The sequence below is a fragment of the Gopherus evgoodei genome, chromosome 1 (genome assembly GCF_007399415.2).
Source record: "Gopherus evgoodei ecotype Sinaloan lineage chromosome 1, rGopEvg1_v1.p, whole genome shotgun sequence".
NCBI lineage: Eukaryota > Metazoa > Chordata > Testudines > Testudinidae > Gopherus > Gopherus evgoodei.
In genome coordinates, this window is record NC_044322.1 from 43,993,272 (window position 1) to 44,006,813 (window position 13,542).

The window sequence follows — 13,542 nt, forward strand, 5'->3', positions numbered from 1 at the left end:
ACCGTCAATCTCGCAAAGACAGAGGTCTTGTTCCAACCAGCACCTCATTCTAATGCCCCAGTGTCAGCCATCTTTATCAAAGGCGCTCAGCTGAAAAATGTGGATCAGTTCAAGTATTGGGCAGCACAATCTCGAGTGACATTTCCCTTAATAGGGTAATTGCCTCCAGAATCAGTAAAGTCAGCCAGCCCTGGCCAACACTGAACAAAAGTCCTTAACCAACACAACATTCGTCTCTTCACCAAATTGAAGATCTACAGTGCAGAGGTTCTAACATCTCTCCTGTATGGATCTGAGACATGGACTCTTTATAGACATCACATTAAACAGCGTGAGCAATTTCACATGTGCTTCTTCTGCTCAATAATAAACATTCCCTGGCAGGACAAGTGACCAATATTAAGGTCATTGAGCATAGGCGCTGACTCTGTGGGTGCTCCACGGCTTGAGCACCCACAGAAAAAAATTAGTGGGTACTTAACACCCACTGGCAGCCAGCTTCCCCCTTTCCCCGCCAGCACTTTCTGTCCACCAGTGGCCCTGCCAATCAACTCCTCCCCCTCCCTCCTGGCACCTCCCACCTGCTGCAGATCAGCTGTTCTGGGGTGTACAGGAGGCATTGGAGGGGAAGGAGAGGAGCAGGAATGGGATGCACTCAGGAGGGGTGCAGAACTGGGCAGAAAGGGGTGGGAAGAGGCAGGGCAGGAGTGGGAGCTTGGGGGAAGGAGTCTGGTGGGGGCGGGACCTAGGTCAGAGCGGGGTGTTGAGCACCCCTTGGGCCTGGAGGAAGCTGGGGCCTGTGTGCTTGAGAGAGCAAACACAACCAGCATTGAGGAAACATTACAGAGAGCACAATCTAGGTGCACCAGACATGTCACTAGAATGGAAGAACTCCGTCTCCCAAAATAGATCTTGTAGTTGAGTCAGGGCAAAAGGAAGAAGGATCGTCCATATAAGCACTTCAAAGATAATCTGAAGAGAAGTCTCCAGTGGGCTGGCATCAATCCTAAAGAACTTGAACAAATGGCTCAGGACAGGACTTACTGGCAGTCTCTGATAAGATCAGCATGTAACAGATTTGAGAGGGATTGACAAAATCATCTCCAGGCTGCATGTGAAAGGTGCCACTAAGCTGCATCATCAAACATCCTAGATACAGACTTCCCATGCCCTCAGTGCGGCCAAGTCAGTGCACCAAGGTTCGGACTTCGGAGTCAAATGTGTAGCCATAGATGAGAACTGCAACAATATCATTGTCATCATCTGCGATGGACTGCCAAAGTGCAAGGGTATTAGTAACCAGTGGGCTATGAGCTTTCCGTTGATACCTTGCATGACACTTATCAGATACATTTCATGACATTTAAAGAATTGAAGTACATTAGAACAGGTTAGGCCAACTGGAAATTCATTAGCAGATATCAGAGTGCCCCTTTCCCCCTGGGCTGTTCTTAATGTCACAGTAAGAAATATTAAAATGTTCCTGGTTGTAAACATATTATGCAGAGAAAAGGGTAATTACAAGGGTGGATTAGTCAGACAAATTCTGCACTTGTATCCAAGTATGAAAAGCTGTTAACCTTACCATGAGAGGTTACATATGGGAGTGTCTGTGCAATGATATGTACCATTACATACATGGGGAATTATCAGTGTGTTAAGGTTCTGAGTGTGGCCAGCGTTAACAAGATATTTACAGAAGCCTGAGGAGACTCAGTCAAAAGTACCCCTTCTCAAACCAACTGGCCTCTGGAGTTGTGTGTGTGTGTGTGTGTGTGTGTGTGTGTGTGTTTATATTCAAGAGCAGAATTTTCCCCTTAATATTTGTATGGTGCTTGGAAGGTGTAAAGCTCAATATAAATGATAAGTATTATTACTCTTGCGTGTTTATACAGTGGTAAAAGTATCATGTCTGTGGTAAATTGACATTGTGTCTGTTAGATCAGTCATGATGCACTCTCACTTTGCCACAGATATTGTGGATAAGAAGGAACTTTATGCTAACCAGCTAGAGACTCCAGCCAGTGGGAGCCGTGACAGAAGGAGCCAAAGCAGGGAATGCTGCATTGGTGGGGGCAGGGACAGGTAAAATGAGGTCCAGCCAGGGCCACTACTTCCCCCAGTATCCCTGCACCCAGAACTGTGCAGGGAAGACACCTCGCCCCATCTCTGGGGAAACTAGGATCCAGGTGGTGCCTTCACACCTCACCCCTACCCCACCATGTGGCCTTATGGGAGGTGGGGTGGAACTGCAGGGAGGACCCAGCCAGATGCTCTGTCTAGTAGAAGCAGAAGCAAACAAAGCAGAATTCAGAGACCTATGTACAGTTTTGACAAGACTTTCCCTCCCCTTCGTCACATTCCCTTAACCTCAGCTGCATTCCACACCTGCCCCTCTTACCACCTTCTCCCCTGCCCAGTCCCCTTCACCCCTCTGCTCTTCAGTGGCCCATCTCCCTTCAGTTTTCTTTCCAGGTAGCTGATCTCTTCCAAACTAAACTCGCCTGCCCTCAAAAAATTGTGGAACTAACGTCAGGCTTGCTGCCATCACATTGTTTGCTCTGTTTGTGTGTTTCTAACCTCTCCCCTACCGTATGTCTGTTTTGTCCTGTAAACTCCTTGGGGCAGGGACTGTTTGCTACTCTGTTTGTACAGTGCCTAGCACAATGGGATCCTGTCCTTGGCTGGTCCTTAGGCACTGCCTTAATAGTTATGATTAGCACCAAAGTGAAATGCAGCCTGATGCATTGTTTACCATTTCAATGAAGCCAACAATTGTAGTGTCTCATAGACTACAACTTCAAAAGACACATTGTTTAGTCAATGCATTATTGACGAATGCAGCTCAGTGAATGTTTGAAACAATTGCTTGTCATTCTATTGAATAAATAACACCTAAAACACTTACAGTAAATATTGCCTCCTGGATTCAAAGGGATGCAGGGAAAAGGATAGAAGGATGCTCTTTACTTTGTCGTCACAGAGGTATATAAAAAACAGATTTCATATTTGAGGGTCTGATCATGTGGTGGTTGAGCATCTCCAGCAATGTGTTTGGCTTCAGTAGAAATTGAAAACAGTCAAGTGAAGTTGAGTGCTCTCAATTTTTACAGGATCAGGCCTTTAGTCTGTCATGAGGTTTAGTTTAAAGATGATTTTGATAAAACAAAGAACGGGCCTGATCCTCTTCCAGTTACAGGCAATTACAAACCCCCTTTGTCTTCAGTTTGTGTAGGATTGAATTTTAATTCAGAGAATGTACAACTGGGATTTTCTTTGCATTGATGCAACAATGATGTCTAAGAAAACAATCTGAGGGGAAAGAAGAACTTGGTTTAACTTGTACCTTAGTAGAGATCCTCTTCTTTCCTTTCCTCTCGACTCCCTTTTAGACACGAGCACGCTCAGGCTTTGTATCAGTTGTGTATTCGATTGCATGCTGATGTGTCTCTTTTGTGTCTTCACTAAATGTGTGGCTCTAATACAGTATATATATATATATTTTTTTTTTTAACTCTTGTTTTCTCTCTTTATTTTGGAAAGATTGAACAACAAGTGACCCTTGAACAACTTCAGAAACTAAATACAGCTTTTCAGGTATGACTTTATCAGTGAAATCATATCCGTATGTAGCCCTGATCACAAAAGGAAATGCCCAATTTATGCAAAACAATGTATTGATTAGAAATAAACTTTTGGGGCAGGAACTATTTTTCTCTGTATAGTTGCGAGCCTGTTTTGGGTACCACTGTAATACAGGAATCATTTATAGAATGATGGTTGATGCTTCAGATGTTTCATGTAATGTTATGTCTTGTGCTTTTATGTAGTGTTGTTAGTAGGTACATTGCATTGAGGTTTGTTTCCATATGTAGTCATCACTCACACCCATGTTTGTTTCTCAGAACTGTGGTGTGTCCTAGTTTTGTTTTTTGGTAAAGAATATTTCAGGCTGAACATGTGGATTTAATTGTTAACTTGACAAACTCTTTCTTTTTTCTCTGAACTATGTATGGTGTTTTTTTTTTAATGCATATGTCTAGCAGAATGCCCAGAAGATTTGAACATTCTTTGTGGAACATGTCTTTATACAAAATAATACAATTTGCCTCATGCAAATATTTTAGGATCAGTGTTCTAAAATCAGGTTTTTTGGACTCTAAAACCCCAATATGTGGATCATTCCTTTATACCCAGTTTGTTCTGCAAAAGGACAAGCAGCAAAAGTGATCAGGGGCTCTACAATAAAGTTATTGCACTAAATGACAGTAATACAGTGAACTCCCAATGATTTCAAAGAACAATATACAGAGAGAGCAGATCTACCAGTGGCCTGTATGTCAGTGTAGTTACACACAGTGCAAAAGCCTAATGGCAGACAACAGCACTGTTGCAATCTCCTTTATGCTGAAGTGACAGCAGTGTGAATTTCCTAGTGAAGGGCTGCTGTTTTGTAGGAGGAAGAGGGGAAATGGGAGCTGTGCTCAGGAACTGGAGCCGCCAACCACCATCAGGAGCTGTTGCAAGGAGAGAAGGCAGGAACTAATAGAAGGAGAGGAATGTCTGAGGGGGAAGTAAACCTAACACCTAGGTAGCAGGAGAAGGAAGCTGGTGGCCAGGCAGCATGTGCAAAGGGAGAGGAGGAGCAGGTACAAGAGAAATGTGCAGTGGAGGTAGCATGGTACTTTGTTTTTCTCCAAAGAGGATACTTGTTGCAATCCAATACCTAAATACTTCCCTAATGCTGCTATTGTTCTAGAAGTCCCAAGATGGTGTTCTGCATGCAGGGCCGGCTCCAAGGTTTTTGCCACCCCAAGCGGCCGGGGGGGGGGGAGGGCGGGGCGAGGAAGCCACGATCGCGATCGGCGGCAGCTCCACTGTGCCACTTTCTTCTTCGGCAGCAATTCGGCAGGAGGCTCTTCCCTCCAAGAGGGACCATGGGACCGGCTGCCGAATTGCCGCTGAAGAGCCCGACGTGACGTCCCTTCCCTTTGGCCACTGCCAGCCCTGTCTGCATGACTGTGAATGGGCAGGGAAGTTTCTGTCAGAGAAGGGCTGATCAGGGTGCTAGCCTGGAACTTGAGAGATCTGAATTCAATTCGTTGCTCCATCTCAGACTTCTGGTGTGATTTTTGGGGCAAGTTCCTTAGCCTCTCTGGGCCTCAGTTCCCATCTGCAAAAGTGGGGGTAATTGTACTTCCCTATTTCCCTGGAGTGTTGTGAGGATAAATACATTACAGGTGGTCTGATACTGTGGTGATGGGGCCATACCATTGATGAGATGAGCCAAATTAAAAAAAAGCTTGAGAATCTTTGCAGTAACTAAAATAGCAGTTTTTTAAGTTGGCAAATTGCTTGTGAAGGAGTCAATGAGCCGACCTAAAATGAGATGAATGTGCTGACTAAGCCCCCTGCTAGCAGCTTCTTGAAATCTGTACAAATGTTGCAACCCTTTAGAGGACGTTTGATAAGCTGAACAGTGCAGTCATCAGTTCTGGAAATGCAGTGACTCCTCCCATCTGGTTGAATTCAAGCCCTAGAAATAGCACTGAGAGGCATTAATATATGGTCTGAAATGAGCAAAACTCAATGCTCAGGCTCAAACTGACACTTACTTGCACTTCTAGCCAAGCATGTCCTACTAGCTCAGAGCACCTGTGGTCCCACAGGGGATCAGGAAAAGGGAGGGGGAGCGGGAATGAAACAGGGCTACGTGGCTGGAGGGAGAAACAAACAGGGGTGACCCAGAAAAGTGGCCAGTGAGAGAGATGTGAGAAAGGGATGGGGAGCGAAGGGCCCAATCCAACTGAAGTCCATGGGAGCTGTTCCAAGGTCTTTTATGTGATTTGGATTGGGCCCTGCAGGGAGGGAGAGGCAGAGAGGAAATAGGGAAAAGATGGGGAGTCAGATGAGGTGGGGGACTAGGGAAAAGAAAGGATGGGGAGCCAGGGAAGGGGCAGTGATAAGAGAGAGACATTAAAAAAATAAAAGGGAGAAAAAGAGACAAAAGACTATAGTGATAGGGAGGTTAAAAGGAGAGATGGAAACAAAGAACAAGAGAAGAAAAAATAAAAAGCAGGAGGAATAATTCACCACTTTCAGGCTAGACTCTATTAATACATTTTTTTGCACTGATTTAGAGCCCGGTGGAGAGTGGGGAAATTGGGGCCAATTGTAGCCTGGTCCTGAGGGGCATATTTTCAGATTGATGATGGGGAAAGAGATGTATTTGCACAGTTCATGGACCTGAACATCATTGCAGGCTGGTAGATGGGACACTGAGCACTGTTCCAAATTGCCCCATTGGCCATGGGGAGGATTGAACTTCTTCCTCACTTGTGGAATGTGACCCAGAGACTGCCCCCAAACCTGGTGGGTCTGGGGAGGCCAGGGCTGTTCACCTAGAACATCCTGTGCCTCTCTCTTGGCCCTGGTAGCTTCGTCCAGCTCCCTGGAAGCATGACTTCATTGGACTCTCCTCTGTTTGTGTCGGCCTCCGAGACCCAGGGATTATACCACAAAGGTGGTACAGCTCCAAGATGTATTAACTTTTCCAGGATCCTTCCCTGGGACCAGATAGAGGAGAATTTACATGCTCACCTCAGCCTACCCACTTCTCCTCCCAGCTACCCTCTTTCTTCCCTCTTCCCCCGCTCCCGCATACAGACCAGACAGTGCCCTGCTAGGTCTGGAGGGAAGCAGTTAAGCCACCCACCTCTGTATGGAACAGGTGAGCCCTCTCTGTGTTGGATCTATGGAACAACAATCTGGCCTGATACGTATTACAAACCCACAATATCCTATCAAAAAGTCTCCCTTGACACTGGGTGTCCTGTGATAGGATGGACTGGCCAAGCAGTACTATAGCATTTACAGCTATGTCAACCCTTTCTAACAGCAGCATGTTAGAAGGGTAAGACTAGAGGTGCATGTTGTTCCTTTTCATATAACGTTTCTGTTACTGTTATGTTTCTCTAACCTTGTGGTCTGTCTTAGGCTTCCTACTCGTCATAAATGAATGCAGTAAAAGGCTGGTTCTGGTTGATGATGTTAGATTACTTTACAAGTACACTCGTCGTTTTCCATTATACGCTCCATGACTTGCTGTAATACTCTTCTTGGATACCAAACATTTTGAATATTGTCTCAGTGTTCCTATTTCCTTGAGTTGCTGGTACCCATGTATGCACTGAAAAATGTTAATGGATGCTTTTGGGTACTTGGCACATATACCAAGCTGTGAAAATATTGATACCCACTAGCATCCACTGGTACTGTGCCCACTGTAAATCCTTTGCCTCCCAAATAAGGAAACCGGTAGATCCTGAATCTGAGTCCTTTGTGGACTGGAGAGGGAGGGATCTTCTGGATATCCAGATAGATTAACACATTAAATCAATAAATTAAAGTATGGCGCATACACTGGAAACTATTTCCCTAATAGTTATAATTTTCTCTGCCAGCATTTCCCAAATTTAGCAAACTAAATCTTTCTCAAAAAAGGCTACATTTATTAGACGTTTGAAACTACCATAATTTTTTATGTATCCTAGTTCAAAACCAATCTGAATACTTTTTTTGGCAGGGGTTTGGAGGTTATTTTTAATGAGTGGGATAAGCAATATTATTATCACATTCAGGTAACTAAAAAATAGCTACACAGATTTTCTTGATATTATTAAAAAAAAAGTGGGAGTAAGAAAGCATGAGAGATTTCAGCCAAAACATTAGAATTTAGAGCAATAGGCTGATATGTGCATATCTAAGCATCTATCTATGGTAATGCTAGCTAAGGTTATATCATGTTTTGTAGGCTAGTGTACTGTAAAAATTCATGTGGCCTCCCACCATATGCAGTACGGTATAGTATACTATGACCAAGTTTTAAAAAGGAAATGGTCCTGAAGATTAGGTTCATGTTAAGTATCAGAGGGTAGCCGTGTTAGTCTGGATCTGTAAAAGCAGCAAAGAATCCTGTGGCACCTTATAGACTAACAGACCTTTTGGAGCATGAGCTTTCGTGGGTGAATACCCACTTCCTCAGATGCATGACATCTTGACATGCATCTGACATGCATCTGAGGAAGTGGGTATTCACCCACGAAAGCTCATGCTCCAAAACGTCTGTTAGTCTATAAAGTGCCACAGGATTCTTTGCTGGTTCATGTTAAGGTACTCACATAACGATGCTCTTTTACAATAAGCAAACCAAAGGTAATTCTTTTCAGTAGCTAACTGTGATTTGCCTGTTATTGCTTCTGCTTTCAGGAGTTAGAAAAGAATGGATGTAAGTCACTGGATATTGAGAAATTCAAGCAGGTAGTGAAGACGTGTATGACACCACATAGAACAGTAAGTCAGCAATTCTCTTTAAAAAGTTGTATAATGAAAAACCTTTTACATTAAAGCCTAGCTCAGCTCTGTGGGCATAACCCTGAAATCTTGAATATATTTGATCCATGAGCCACTGGGTTGACTGGCTTCTTCCTGAAAACCTGAGAACGTTATACATTTGTAATAAAAATTCAAAGCATATGAGTGTTTAGAGTTCCATTTTGGGCTTGAAACTGGGAGTTCTCCTGAGTGAACACTGCAGGATCGAACCCTTTAGGACAACTCTCCTAACAGATCTGAACAACATCTGGAACTTTTTTTTTTTCTGTGTTCAGTCTTCAGATCTGAGGATTTGAAAAGTTTAGATAAAACATAACAAAATTGGAATATTCCAATGTGATTCACATTTGGAAAAAAGCTAGGAAATCAAATTTTTATATTCAACAGAATGTTTTAAAAATTTAAATTATGTAGCATCTGCAAAACCCATTGTCCCTAGCTGGGGAGAGATGCACAATGAAAACTTTAAATCTTTTGATTATTCTTCATATATTGCACTTGTAATATATAACAATACTTTTCATATGCCCTTTTCCCATAGAGTGATGAACAAATAGAAAAACTTTTCATGAAAATAGACTGTGCTGCAACTGGAAGAATTAAATGGGTGAGTTATGTGTGGGTGGTGTTTGTTCTGGGGGCTTTTTGCAGTTGGTAGAACAAAACTTTGTCAGTAAGGAAAGTATGTGAAAATCACAGATCCGCAACTTCCGGAGACATAACTCAAGTGGGACTAAAAGTTTATTTTACCCAAACCTTTTTAAATCAGTGGTGGAAATTTAATTCAAAGGGAAGGGGCAAATTATATAATTACAGTTTACAGAATTTTTTAAAAAAAGAGAGTATTAAAATGAGATTTATTGTTTCAAATTGAAAATATTACACAGCATGCATCATTTTGTCCTACTTTAGAGTATGACCTAGGAAGGGGTCCAAGTCTCATAGTTGAATTTTGACTTACGTGAGCAAGAAGTTAGGAAAATTATCCTGGAATACTTTTTCAATCAAATTTACATAAATTCACAGCTCCAGCATCTTGTCAATGCTCTCTTTGTTCTGTACGGCACTAAGCATGCAATTGATGCTCAAAAAATAAAGTACCTGCTTCTCATGATATTAATATAGAATGTGACATTGTTTTCTGTCTGCTAGAAATAATGACTAGGTAGATGGCCAGTGAGGATTGCTGATATATTTGTCTAGCTTATAATAATAATAATAATAAATTATTATCTATTATTATTCTAAATAAAAAAATTGTAACTCTCAAGTTGTGAACATAACACATGGTTCAGCAAAGCATTTAAGCACAGAAGCCCTTGCTGGTCTGTGTAGCAACATATTCCTACTGCATTTGCCTTTGTCTTCTCCCTCACATTCCTGCTATTTATTACATCAACTTGTTTCATCTTGTCATCTTAGATTACAATTTCATTGTGGCAGGTACCTTGTTTTTCTGTAAGTTTGTAAAATGCCTAGCACAAAAGGATCCCAATTCTCACTGGGGCCTCTGGGCACAACCATAGTAACATATTAGCTGTCTTTCTATTATAATTATGAATCACCAGCTCTTTTCTGTACTAGGATGAATTCTGCACATACATGCAGCTAGAATATGCAGAACAAGATGTGTCATCTGCCCGATTAAAGGAGCTGACATTCTCACTTCCTGCTGTGATAGAAGAACGCCCTCATGGAGAACCTGTCCTACGCATTTGTTCTCTGTTTGACAACACCTTAGTAATGACCCAAGAAGATGGAGTTATTTCCTTCTGGTCTCCACAACTAAAGCTGAAACGAAGCAAGATGGTTTTTGTAGGTGCATTTTATTTTCTCATTAACCGCTCAGGTTTCATGGAAATGCTAGAACTCTTGATTTCATTGACAATTAAATTGTTTATTTTAAATATAACGTTGTAAATCATGATGCTCATGAGTGATTCTGCTATATTACCGGCACGATAGGGAACTGCTCTTAAAATATAAGTTTTTACTATGCTCCCTTGTTTTATGGTGATTTAAAACAGAAATGGTTCTTTAAATGATGTGTGCAGAATAAAATTATGTAATGGCTGGATTTGCAGAGTCCTGAGCACCCTCCTGGCTTTTCCTGAGGTGACTTGGGAAAAGTATATGTCAAATGCAGTTGAATTTAACTGAAACTACACAAGCAAAGTGGAGGAAGGATCATACATGTAGGGCTGGAACGGACCTCAAGAGGTCATCTAATCCAGTCCCCTGAGCTGAGGCAGGACCATGCCTCTTCTGGTGGTTCTAGAATACTCCACAACTCTGCCCACAGGATAATAAATATTAACAAGACTAACATCACCAGAACAAACTTGCGTTTGCTGAGTGTGACACTGTTCACGAGTAACTTCTCAGAGATATTAACCTTATGTGAGTGCTGTAGGTCCTGATCCAGTGGCAATGGCTGTCAACTCTACCAGGGTTCAGTGGGACTTGAGTGCTCAGCTCCCTGCAGGATTGGACCTGTATATAATAATTTGACACCATATAATGTTTTGTGTTTTGCTTTTGAGGTATATCCTGTAGGTGGCAGCTTTTCATGTAAGAAATGGTTCCACTCAGAGGGACTTGGGAAATGAAACAAACTAAGGGCTGATCCCAAGAGATGCTGAGTGACTCTTAATTCCCATTATATTCAGTGGGAAGCGTCCTGTGCTTTGCAGGATCTGGCTATAAAGGACATATACTCTTCCTAGTTAATCTGTGCAACCCATCTCAGTGGGTTTGCAACAGTGTCCCCAAGAACAGACTCAGCCCCCAGATGTGGTGTCTTTTCTTTTCATGTAATGGAGGGATGACAACTAGCTCTCTCACCTTTTAGGAAAAACCTGTCAACAAAAAATCTAAGTGGGCGACAGATTTCACTGTCATGTCACATTACAACAAACTCATCCTGGGAACTGGGTAAGTGCTCTTCTTTAGCAGAATCAGAACTAAAATGAATGTGGTGTTATCAGCATTAACTATCTCTGGGGGCTGGGAACTTGCAGAATAATGCTGCATAAGTGAAACAGTTGGTGATGTGAGTTCATGTTCCAGAAACACTGTCACAGCTGGTATTATGGACAGCCTCATGGTGACTGAGCTGCTCTCTCACACTCACAAAGGGTCCTTCCAGGTCTGTGTAAAGTGAGATTGGGAATGCAGAATAGGGAAGCATGTGCTGACCATATTGTCATTAATTAATTCATTTATTAGGTTATTAATAATTGTAATATAAAGCTGTGCATGCCCCTTTACAGAAATAAAACTTGTTCTTTGTCCTGAAGTGCCTGAATCTAAATTATTGTACCAACCCCCACCCCCAAATCCTTAAATACCAGGTTCAGGATTTAAATCCAGCCCAAACTGGTAATGAAATGACAAAAAGTTATTCCTATCTGATGGCTGCTCAGTGGCCTGTGTGCAATGAGATTGGTGATCTCAATCCAAGTTCCTATGAAAGGGTGCTCCTAACTGAAAAATCACCACCACAGATTGCAAGCTTGTTAGAGTTCTCTGCTAAGAGTCCAAGGGTGGAATGAACATGGAGACTGGTCCCTTAGAGGATGTCTCTTGGGGTCAGGGATTAGATACATTGGTGGGGCAAGATGGTCTTGCAGCATCGTCAGAACACTTGTTTGATAGTTAAACAGAAGATTTCAATCTCCAGGACTGCTAGATAAACAACATCCTTAAATTAACTTCACACTTCACACCCATTAAAATATATATCTTAAAAGACAAAATATTTAAAAGAAAAGATTTACAGTGCCTCAAAGGGATGACTGAAACCTGCTGTTCATTTAAAATCTGTCTTTTTTTTCTGGCAGGGATAGTGAAATCCAGTTGTATGAGATGTCCAACTTTGAACCGTACTGCCAGATCAGTGGTTTGGAAGCAATCCCTTTAAAACTGGACTATTGGTAAGCAATGTTCTATGTTCATGTTGTCAGTCCCAGGTCAACAGAGGGACCTAGACAAATTAGAGGATTGAGCCAAAAGAAATCTGATGAGGTTCAACAAGGACAAGTGCAGAGTCCTGCACTTAGGATGGAAGAATCCTGTGCACTGTTACAGACTAGGGACCAAATGGATAGGCAGCAGTTCTGCAGAAAAGGACCTAGGGGTTTGTCAGGGTTCTCTCCCCACTCTGAACTTTAGAGTACAGATGTGGAAACCCACATGAAGACCCCCTAAGCTTATTTCTACCATCATAGGTTAAAAACTCTCCTTTTCCTTGGATTAAGTAACGCTACCATCATCAAGTGATTTAAACAAACATTTAGAGAGGGCCACTTGGAGCCCTACCTTCCCCAAATATCCCCCCAAGTCCCTACATGCCTTGTCCTAGGCAGGCTTTAGAATAATCCCCCAAGCCCTTACATCTCCTTTCCTGGGGAGGCTTGAGAATAATATGCTCACAGATTGGTACAGGTGAACATGGACACAAATCCTTGATCTTAAAACAATAAAAAAAAAATCAGATTCTTAACAGAAGAAATTTAATTAAAGAAAAGGTAAAAGAATTACCCCTGTAAAATCAGGATGGTAAATACTTTACAGAATAACAAAAGACTCAAGAACATAGAGGTTCTCCCTAGGCAAAATCTTAAAGTTACGAATCCGGGGATAAACCTCCCTCTAGACAAAACCTCCCTCTAGACAAGGAAAATCACAAGCCAAAATAAAAATAAGCTAATGCATTCCCTTATTATTACTTACTAATTCTAATGGAGTTGGATTGCTTGCCTTCTTGATCTGTCTCCGGCAAGCGCACAGAACAGACAGACCAAGAACAGCCAAAACAAAGCCTTTTCCCCCTCCCCAGATTTGAAAGTATCTTATCCTCTTATTGGTCCTTTTGGCCAGGAGCCCCCTAGGTTACCTGAGCTTCTTAACCCTTTACAGGTAAAAGGATTTTGTGCCTCTGGCCAGGAGGGATTTTATAGTACTGTATACAGAAAGGTGGGTATCCTTCCCTTTATATTTATGGCAGGTTACAGTGGATGAGAAGCTAGATTTGAGTCAACAGAGTGCCCTTGTTGCCAAGAAGGCTAATGGCATTTTGGGCTGTATAGGAAGGAGCATTGCCAGCAGATCGAGGGACGTGATCATTCCCCTCTATTCAGCATTGAT

The 13,542-nt window shown here is 42.3% G+C and overlaps 1 protein-coding gene across 6 annotated transcripts in view; it reads left to right on the forward strand.

Annotated features, from left to right (window-relative positions):
* LOC115651744 (WD repeat-containing protein 64-like) overlaps window positions 1–13,542 on the forward strand; it is a 99,254-nt gene that overhangs the window by 15,731 nt on the left and 69,981 nt on the right. For 4 of the 6 annotated variants that reach the window (XR_004000427.1, XM_030562986.1, XM_030562976.1 and 1 more), the window contains exons 3-8: window positions 3,544–3,597; window positions 8,269–8,352; window positions 8,936–9,001; window positions 9,979–10,209; window positions 11,246–11,328; window positions 12,237–12,329. Coding sequence is in view for 5 of the 6 variants with exons in the window: in XM_030562986.1 (XP_030418846.1) it covers window positions 3,544–3,597; window positions 8,269–8,352; window positions 8,936–9,001; window positions 9,979–10,209; window positions 11,246–11,328; window positions 12,237–12,329 (611 nt within the window). In the remaining variant the exon portion in view is untranslated. Of the gene's footprint in view, window positions 1–2,946; window positions 2,986–3,543; window positions 3,598–8,268; window positions 8,353–8,935; window positions 9,002–9,978; window positions 10,210–11,245; window positions 11,329–12,236; window positions 12,330–13,542 lie in introns of those variants that run through there. The other 2 variants (XM_030563003.1, XM_030563008.1) reach the window with 2 other exon arrangements.